Source organism: Peromyscus eremicus, chromosome 4 (genome assembly GCF_949786415.1).
Source record: "Peromyscus eremicus chromosome 4, PerEre_H2_v1, whole genome shotgun sequence".
NCBI classification, from domain to species: domain Eukaryota; kingdom Metazoa; phylum Chordata; class Mammalia; order Rodentia; family Cricetidae; genus Peromyscus; species Peromyscus eremicus.
In genome coordinates, this window is record NC_081419.1 from 96,175,775 (window position 1) to 96,185,520 (window position 9,746).

General features: G+C 46.2%; 1 protein-coding gene across 1 annotated transcript; it reads right to left on the reverse strand.

Annotated features, from left to right (window-relative positions):
• Window positions 1–862: 862 nt before the first annotated feature.
• Window positions 863–4,131, reverse strand: Duoxa1 (dual oxidase maturation factor 1). The gene is made up of 6 exons (XM_059259548.1): window positions 3,859–4,131; window positions 3,489–3,546; window positions 2,729–2,863; window positions 2,254–2,467; window positions 1,782–1,999; window positions 863–1,116 (listed from the first exon to the last, which is right to left on the reverse strand). Exons 1-6 carry the CDS (start codon window positions 4,129–4,131, stop codon window positions 863–865), a joined length of 1,152 nt encoding a protein of 383 aa, XP_059115531.1.
• Window positions 4,132–9,746: the final 5,615 nt, after the last annotated feature.

The following is a 9,746-nucleotide window of genomic DNA, read 5'->3' on the forward strand; positions in this document are numbered from 1 at the left end:
CAAATCTTTCTCTACTAGCCAAACTGAATGTACTGGGAAATATTAGGATTTTAGCGTTGATTCACTAATTCTTCCCACTGTCTTCTTTTGTGTTTGTGCTCGAGAGCTAAAAGAGAAACAGCGAGGCATAAAAATATAAATCCTGGGAATCTGGAGAGATGGCTCAGGTAGAGGGTACTGGGGTTGGAGTACTAATACCCACAGAGCAACTAACAACTGCCTGTAACTCCAGTTCCCGGAGATCTCTGCAACGCCCTCTTCTGGCCTCTGCTGGCACTGCATGTAACCGGTGCACAGACATGTGCAGGCAAACCACTCACACACATTGTGTACATCTGGGACTTTTTTCAGCGGTTCTTCCCAAGTCCTAGAATCTTACATAGCATATTTGGGAACTGAAACTCAAAGAGGATGTGGCATACAACTGGTTAATGTTAGAACTGGAACAAGATGCTTGGTCCCTTTACAGTGCAGATCCAGAGGTCACATAAGCTGTGAATGCAACAGAAAAAAGAAATGGGGCGGGGGGGGGCGGAGAGACCACCCAAAAACCAAGCGATGGGTGCTGAGGGATCACTTGATGCCCAAAATGTTTGTTATGAGAGGGAGGTTGACTTTGAAGAGGCAAAGCATCTAAGAGGGTGGATGTTTTACAGAATAACAACCATCCCCGTTGTCTTTCTTAATAACAGCAGTTTCGAGGCATGGCTGACATCTCTTCAGAACCTTGAGACTTTTGATCTTTTTTTTTAAAGTTGGAGCTGAGCATCTGATACAACCCAAACCCACCTCCTGGGCCGTTCTGGCGGGTTTAGGGAGGCTCCAGCGAGGTCTGGAGCCAGTCTGGAAACTCAGAGGGGCATTACAGGGCACAGTCAGACTCTTTGATGTGTTCCTCCTTAAAACATATCTCAGAGGAAGCCTCCGACATGGGGATGTCCTGAGTCTCGGGACTCTCAACCATGGACCTGTAGCGGGGACTCAGGGGTCCCCCTTCCTCGGAACCCCACTCCAGCACTGGGTCTTCTGCACTCTGGCTGAAGAAAGCCTTCAGTCTGTGAGGTTGCATCCTGTGGGCCACTGCCATGACTAGCCCAAGCAGAATACACAACAGTCCTGAGGAGGAAGGTGACATGTGTCTTGCCTTAGTTCTAGTAGGTCCTCCCAAGAGCATCTCCTAAGAGCATCAGAAGAACTCTATAAGGGAGGTCTGGGTCCCTGCCTTAGGGTGACTAGAATTCACAGAGTTAACTGAATGTCCTAGGGTCCATATCGCTGGTATGGGTCTACTGTCCTGAATTTTCATACTCCAAACTGAGGTTGAGAGAGAAGACAGACTGAAAATAGGGACAGATGGAGACAAAGGAAGGAGGCATGAAGATGACGTGGATGAGTAGACGGAGCACGGCAGGAGAGTGACACTGTAAGGCAGGTGGATTTAGGGCGTTTGGGGTAGTGTGAGGTGGGGACACGCAAGGGATCTAGGACACAATGAGAACTGTGGTTAGGGATGCAGGAGAGGACACACGACTGGAAGATGTGGAGGACTTGAGTAAAGAGAGTTAGGGAATAACGGATGTGACAGAGAAGATACAGAGAAGTGAGCATGGATGAGGAGAGGAAATGGCATGGGAGAGAGAAAGCCAGAAGATGAGGGAGTTAAGGATGGGGCTCTAGAAAAGGCACCGACATCTTGACCTCTAGAAGTAGACCCTCCACCCCGCCAACATGATAGTCCCTTGCCTCCATCCTGAGCCCTTACCTTTAGGGGAGGGTCTCACCTGTGGCCAACGTGATCCAGAAAGCAGGCCCATGGTGAGGGGACAGCACAGCAGTGCCCACGCGCAGGGGACAGGGTGATATGAGTGATGTGGCCATGGAGAAGAAGAACAGAGCCGACAGCTGGAAGAGGCCAGTGGCCAGCAGCATGTGGCCGCCATAAATCAGCACCGGCATAGACAACATCACGTTGGCCAGCAGCCAGCAGAGGAAGGCCACCCTGGAGAGCCAAGATGCAGTGAGGACTGGCCCAGGCCCCTCTACTTGTTGGAGAGGGTGGGATGGCCCAGGTACAGGCTGTCCCAAATATGTGAAGGGATGTTCTTGCCTGTGGGCTTCCCAACCAAGAACTAAAGTGACTGATGCCAGCTCCTCCCACTTAGGATACCCCCTTGAGTGGAAATGAGATGACTAGATTATCTGTTCCTGAGTTTAGGCCAGTGGGGGCTAATTTCATCCCATATCCATGCTCACCACAGCATGGCTGAAGCATAGTGTCCTGCCAGGCGGTACTGGTTGTACAGGCCACATGGGCTTCCAGGGGAGAACTTCTCAGCCAGGTAGAGCACGGGGTCTGGAAGCCCCTTCTCCAGTGCCTTCGTATACTCCTCCGCATAGCTCTCACCCAGGCGCCACGTGAACTCCTCATTGTAGTTGATGGTTTCATTCAGTTGCTGCACTGGGGTCCCTGAGGAGCAGAGCAGCTGTGCTTAGCAGGGACCCAAGAACTGGATTGGACCATGCACCTGGGTAGGGGTTCGTTCACACTGGGCAGATGGCCAAGAGCTGACAGCCGACAGAGGAGACAACTCTGAATTTCCCCTCCCCCTGAACGCTTACACTTCCAGGCTCCGGTGCTGGGCACACTGTAGTTCTACACACCACATAAAATACATCTCTCAAAGAGGCAGAGCAGAGCCTTCCCTCCTTCACGAGTTAGAACCCTCACCTGTGAGTGTGATGTTGACTCCTCCGAGCCCAATCTGCAGTCCCACATCCACGCTGACCCACTCGGGACTGAAGGCTTTGTATGTCGTGTTGGTGTTGACTTGGCCCACAGACCACTCAGAACTGAAATTCACAGCTGGGATTGGGGAGTTGCAACTCAGGAAGGCCTGGGCATTACTGGATTAGTCAGAAGGAAAGCTACAGGGGCTCCATGCCTGAACTTGTCATAATTGTATACCCATTCACTAGTCCAGGCCTGGCTCATACTAAGTCTGCCAACCATTACTGTGGGATGAAGAAAAGGGTCAGAATCTAAAATTTTCCATGCTCACACTCCGCTTACCCCTCCCAGTCCCGTTTATGGACAGCCACTCAGGCAACTGGTAAGGAAGCATTAACATAGACCATGATGGGCAAACACAGACAATTTCAATAAAAATGGTCTGTTTTTCCTATTCCCCTAATCACTGAAGCCAAGCCAACAACCCTCCCCCAGAGTCCTCCTGCCTACATTCATTACAACCCAAATAAAATAGTAGCAAGATTGAAAAGATGGATCCTCCTGGGCTTCCCTGGTCCACACCTTTCAGGGCAAGGGTAAGAGTAAAGGGCAAAACCCATGGTGAGAGAGGTGTGTGGGCTAGATCTGGAAGGCACCCTGAATCAGTGGCCACTATGGAGAAACAAAAAGAAGAGGCAGACACAAAGGCAACTTCACAGGAGAGAGGCAGCTTCCCAAGCCTGTGGCATTTGGCACTCACCCAGGATCACAGCCCCGATGAATAAGCTGGTCACCACCCGCAGCATCCAGAACAGCCTCTGAGTCAGAGGGGCCAGGTTTAGTAAGCATAGCCCTCCATCCACGGTCACCCTTCCTCTTCCTATGGTGGGGAGGGACGGGGTTCTACCACTGAGCCTCTTTGGCCAATTAAGATCAGAGTGTCTGGTACAAAATCATTCTCAATCTGTTGGTTCAGTGAATGGGGAGCTCTGCTCTAGGGATGGTAACGAGGCTTCCTCAGCCCTGGAGTTCCTTCCCTGAGTCTGCCTCTCGACAGAATCTGGACTCCTCATCCTGACGCTGAAGTCCTCCCTAGGGCTGGAGTCTACAGGGCTGGGTTTGTTTCTTACCGTCTTCCCACGGATGCCAGGCAGGATGATGATAAAGGTGACCAGTGCAGTCAGAAAGATGGTGATTATAACAGCCAAAGCTGTGTCCATTGGGAAGGTTGGCTTGGGACCCGGATAGAAGGGCAGTGTGTATCCAAGAGCAGCCATTTTGTCGGGGGTGAGCCGAGGTGGTGAGAGGCTGGAACAACAGGTATTCACTGAGTGCCCCCTGTGAACCCGACACACTGTGGGGCTGGGGATGCTGCAGAGGATAAGCCAACCCGGCTCTGTCATCTCTTAAGCCGTGCGTATGTGCGTGCGTGTGTGTGCGTGCGTGTGTGTGTGTGTGTGTGTGTGTGTGTGTGTGTGTGTGCCTTCTGACCTTCACTACCATTACCGCTATTCCACTGCCTTTCAGCGGTCCATCTCCTCGTCTTTGGGCTGTGGCAGATTTAGGGTCTTGGCAATCAGTCTCTGCTGCCCTGTGGTCCCTTCCTAACCACTCACTTTGGGACCTTTTTTGTTTCTTCTGGGAATATCTGAAGAAAAAGAACTCTCTTTCATTACCCCCCCCCCCAGGCTCTAGCACAGGCAGATCACAGAACATAAAAAGAACTGTATTTACTATCAAACAAAGTCATAAGGGTAGGAGATGGTGCAGATTACAAAGAGATTGCCTTTCCTCTTCAGTCTCCAAAGGAACAAAGGCCAAAAAGCTGCTAAGTGTAGAGTCCAAGTACACTAACAGGGGCTGATCCCTAGACCCAGCACTGCCCAGCCTGCTTAAGTACCCGAACTCCTGAGTCTGGTGAGTCCAGAACAACCTAGGTAGGCATTGCAGGAATACCTGCCCTCTGTCAGGCACAGTGCTGGGACCAAATGTCCTAACTATTCCATGCATCGCCAACATAGGCCTTTTTCTTCCATTCACATTCCCTATGTGGTACTTCAACTCAAATACTGACTTTGGTCTTCTCTGCCTGTTGCCTGATTGATCTTAGAGCGTATTTGACTCCTGTCTGTCCCTTTATACACAGGACGTTAGTAAAAATGATACCTGTCCATTTCATCAGTTTTTAGACAGAATTAATTGCAAAACACACTACTCTTTCACAATCATAAAGAAAGTACGGTCAATTAAACCATCACAACCATTGTGATAAGATGCACCCCAACTTGAGAGATATCAAAATCAGGGGTGAAAAATTAGAATCGCTGCCCCAGTTCTGTTCATTCTTCCAAGTGTGCTCTGCACTGGGGTCTCATATTATCCAGGAGAACCCATCATTTAACCTGAGCAGGGAGAATCATGTTTAGCGGGAAGGTAAAAGAAGCAGCTTCGAGCCGGGCGGTGGTGGCGCACGCCTTTAATCCCAGCACTCGGGAGGCAGAGCCAGGTGGATCTCTGTGAGTTCGAGGCCAGCCTGGTCTCCAAAGCGAGTTCCAGGAAAGGCGCAAAGCTACACAGAGAAACCCTGTCTCAAAAAAAACCAAAAAAAAAAAAAAAAAAAAAAAAAAAAAAAAAAAAAAAAAAGAAGCAGCTTCGTAGTCGAACAGCTCCGGAGGGTTTGCATTCTGCCTCTGTCTTTTGCAACTTCACCTCTATGTAGCTTTATTGAAAAACAAAAACATAAACAAAACAAAAACAAAAACAAACAAACAAACCAAACAATAATGTTTCCTTCAGTGTGTCCCTATGAGGGTGGAATGAGTTTGGGTATGGAGAGTGCAGTGAGTACTACTGGAACAAACAGGGAGTGTATGGTATGGCAACGAGACAGGGAGACACATAGCTTAGCCTTTAATCCTGTCCTTTGGACAAGCCATACAACCGCAGTTTCAGTCTTTAACGTGAAAGTTTCGCTTTCTTCTAAAGTACTCAACTCTTCCACCCCAGAGAAATACTCATCTTTTCCCCAGCCCTGGGGAAAAGCAGCTCCTCCTGCCCAACCCCCAACCCCCTTATCATCAGTCATCCTCGGTGCTGTCACGGCTTTTCACTTTTCATTCTCTGCTGGATCTTTCTCCCAAGCATAGGTTCAAGTTTCTCCCAACTCAGATCACAAAAGAAGGAACATTTCCGGATCTCCACTCCTTGTTTGGTCCTACTCTCTCTTTTTCACAGCCAGGATTTTTGACAGAACAGTCTGTGTTGGTGCTTCCGTATTCTTATCTATTCCTTGTCGCCTTGGCCCATAGTAACCTAACTTTTCTGCATCTTTATCTGTGGCATTACATCACTAAATAACCTAAAGGGAAAGTCTCACTACTTAAAACTTTTTAAACTTGTGGTATTTGACACTATAGAGCACATCTTCTTTCTTGAAACTTACTCTTTGGTTCCACAATACCATGTTTTCTGGGTCCCCTATCATTGGCCACCCTATATAGGCTTCTCTTTCTTCTCTCTGTTAAATATTGACGCTGCTCAGGATTCTATCATAATTCACTTCCTCTAGTCATTCAGGTTTCCCTGGATAGCCCAGCGTGGTGGTGCACCCCTGTAATCTCAGCAATGAAGAGGTTGAGGCAAGAGCTGAGAGTTCAAGGCTAGCCTGAACTAAGGTAAGACCCTCTTTCAAAAACAAAACAAAATACTCCTAGGTAGTCTCATCTGTTCCCATGGCTTATAGTTCTCAAAGGTCTCCCTGGGCTCCAAACTCAAAAGGACCAACTACCTCATGAATTTTGATGTCTCAAATTGAAGAGGCTCCAAATGGAATTCTCTGCTGTTTTTTCTTTTTAGCTTTACCACCATCCATTAATCAAACAAAGATGCCAGAACCAGGGTCATCCTACCCCCTGAGTATTTCTTGAAATTATCTGTTGGTTGCCTTGGCTACTGCCTTTGCTGATTTTAGTCTCATCCTCTCTAGCCTGGTTATTTTCTAATAAACAAATCTAGTCATGTCACTTCTTTGCCCTGGGTAAAATCTAATTTTCTCACTATCACGTGTAAAGTGCTTTATGAGCAGGGCCCCCTCTTTCCCTCTCCATGACTGACATGCTGTTCAAGCTTTCTTGCCTTTGAATGTGTTATTTCCTCTACCTGGATTGTTCCACCCTTGGCAAATGCCTGTCCTCACTTCCAGTCTCAGCTCACCTCACCTTCTCTGTGGAGTTCCCTCTAAGGCCGTTGGACCAATGGGAAGATTCCCACTCTCCCACTCCTGTTGTATTTTGATCATATCTCCTGATCACAATAATTACTATACTCCATCACTTTGAACATTTGTCTCCCCTTTGGACACAGTCTCCTTGAGGGCAGAGATTTAATCTTCCCATCTTTGCATCATCTGCATGTAGCACATTCTAATCAAATCTGGATCAAATTAATGAATATAAATGAGTTCTTCCCACAGGCGTCTCCTTCTGAGTCTTCACACAAGAGGGAGCTATGTCCCCTCATTACCCACACTGTACTCACATTAACTGAGTGCCACCAAGACAAGGCTAAAAGCTGTATAAGAAGGGATCTGATGGACCTGATCTACATTTAGTAATCTAAAAAAAAAAAAAACAAAAAACAAAAAAAACAAAACTGTCTAGAAACCCTCTTCCAATAGCTAGAGTCTCTAAGAATAGTAAAGAGAAAAACATAAATGTTTGCATTTAGTTGAACATAAAGCATACATTGTAAGCTCAGCTGAAAATGTATAGCTAAAAGTCTGTTATTTTGAAGTGCTGGAAAGAAGACTCAGAGGTTAACTAAAAGCACTGGCTGCTCTTGCAGAGGACCCGGGTTCAGTTCCCAACAACCACATGGCAAATCACAACTGTCTGTAACTCTAGTTCCAGAGGATCTAATGCCCTCTTCTGGCCTCTGCAGGCACCAGTCATGTACATTGACATATATACCTGCAAAACACCCATACACACAATTTTTTTTAAAATAAAGTAGAACCAGTTTTTTAAATAAAATAATTAACAGTAACATTTTATTTTTAAATGTTTATATTTAATAGTGCGTGCATGTGTGCGTGTGTGTGCGTGTGTGAGTGTGTGTGTGTGTGTGTGTGTGTGTGTGTGTATGTGTGTACTTTCCACGGCATGCCTATAGAAGTGAAAGGACATCTTTGTGGAGTTGGTTCTTTCTTCCCATCTTTCTGTGGGTTCCGAGGCTTTAACTCAGGTTGTCAGGCATAGCCAGCCAGTGCCTTCACCAGATGAGCCTCTTGCTGGCCTAGTGACATTTATTGTAAAGCATATTTTTTGTTATAGCAAATGTTTATTTATGATGCCCAAACTGAAATCATTTCTAAGAAAATCTCTATAGGAAGAAGAGCTCTACAATGTAGAAGGCCTTAGGTCTCAGTTAAGATAGCCAGGCATGGTGGCACATTCCTTTAATCCCAGTACTTGGGAGGCAAAGGCAGGCAGATCTTTTTTTTAGTTGAAGGCAGCCTGGTCTACACAATGAGTTCCAGGCATTCCAAGGCTATATGATAAAAGTGATGATGGCGATGATGATGGTAATATAATAATAATAATAATAATAATAATAATAATAATAAGAAGAAGAAGAAGAAGAAGAAGAAGAAGAAGAAGAGGAAAGGGAGGGGGAGGGAAAGAGGAGGAAAAAAGAAGACATGATTTAAGATAAAGCAAGCAAGATTGTTCATAGAAGGAGCTCATATTAGGGCCCATGAGGTGGATATGTGGGTGAAGGTGCTTGCTGCCACGCCTGAAAATTTGAGTCTGAGTCCTAGAAGCCACATGGTGGAAGAAGAGAACTGATTTCTGAAAGTTGTCTTCTCATGTCTGCACTCATGCCATAGGTGTGTGCGTGCATGTATACACACACACACACACACACACACACACACACACACACACACACGAAAAATGAAAAAGAACCAGTATCATATGGTTCAATTTCAGCAACAGGTATTTGCAGTGCAAGCAGATATCAACTAACTTAATGAATCTTGGTCAGGATCACATATACTTAGTAGTCCTGTGCTTATTTTAATGAGAGGTTATATAAGTTTTGTGAGCATGGCTCATCTCTATTAACATGATGCGTCAAAGAAACACTAACAAAAGGCTTTTTTGTATCTCAAGTACAGAAGGACATTGTTAACATTTCCGATTCTCCAAAATACGTATTACGGATGACTAGAGCAAATGCTAGTTGGTGACTACAATATGCTTTGCTTGGTCTCTCCCATTAGTCGTGCGATTTCATGACTTAGATATTCCTTCTTCTACACTGCCTGATGTAGTAAAGTTGAATTTTCATGACTGAACCTAATTTGGGTTCATTAGTATGCAAACAGGGCTCCCGCATGAGGAGATGGACTGAAATAAAAAAGCAGCAGAACTCTGCTTTTCCGAGTTTCTCTTGGGACCATCTTTCCCTCTCAGGCTCGACAAATGGAGTCGATGGCAGAATTGGTTCTAACCTAGCAAAACCTCACGTCAATGTTAACTATACCCTCTGGTTCCTCAACTCACCACCATGACTGGTACATACATGCAGTCTATACTGATGCACAAGACAGTTAAATAAATACACACCTACAAACTTACATAAACACAGATAGACAGACGGAAGAGGGGCACACCCCGACTCTGTCATACTCAGCAACACAGACACCTACAGTTCTTTACAGGGGTCCCTATGATGACTTGGGTGAAGGGCCAGTTCCTTCACTCTGGGGTTCTATTTTTTGACGTGGCCTGGAGAGTGACCTTTAAGTGCTAGAGGCTTTTCCCCCAGTGATCCATAGTTTTTCCAATGTAGTTATCTAGTCCTTACCTGTAACAAGATGCAGTGGGTTCCCAGTGTTTATACGACAGGTGGGTAGAGATAAAGTTAACAGTCTCGAAGACCCAGCCTCGTAAAGTCCTAGTTTCATCACTTAAAGTCAAGGAGAGATCTGGAACCTCTCTTGAAGTTTAACAAG

What these genes read in the sequence shown, in the direction of transcription:
- Duoxa1 (XM_059259548.1), bottom strand. Translation starts at nt 4,131, where the DNA reads ATGACAGAGCCGGGTTGGCTTATCCTCTGCAGCATCCCCAGCCCCACA. An exon ending in AGTCAACATCACACTCACAG is followed by an intron (nt 2,468 to 2,728) that starts GTGAGGGTTCTA and finishes TCTGCTCCTCAG; the next exon opens with GGACCCCAGTGCAGCAACTG. An exon ending in TATGCTTCAGCCATGCTGTG is followed by an intron (nt 2,000 to 2,253) that starts GTGAGCATGGAT and finishes TTGGCTCTCCAG; the next exon opens with GGTGGCCTTCCTCTGCTGGC.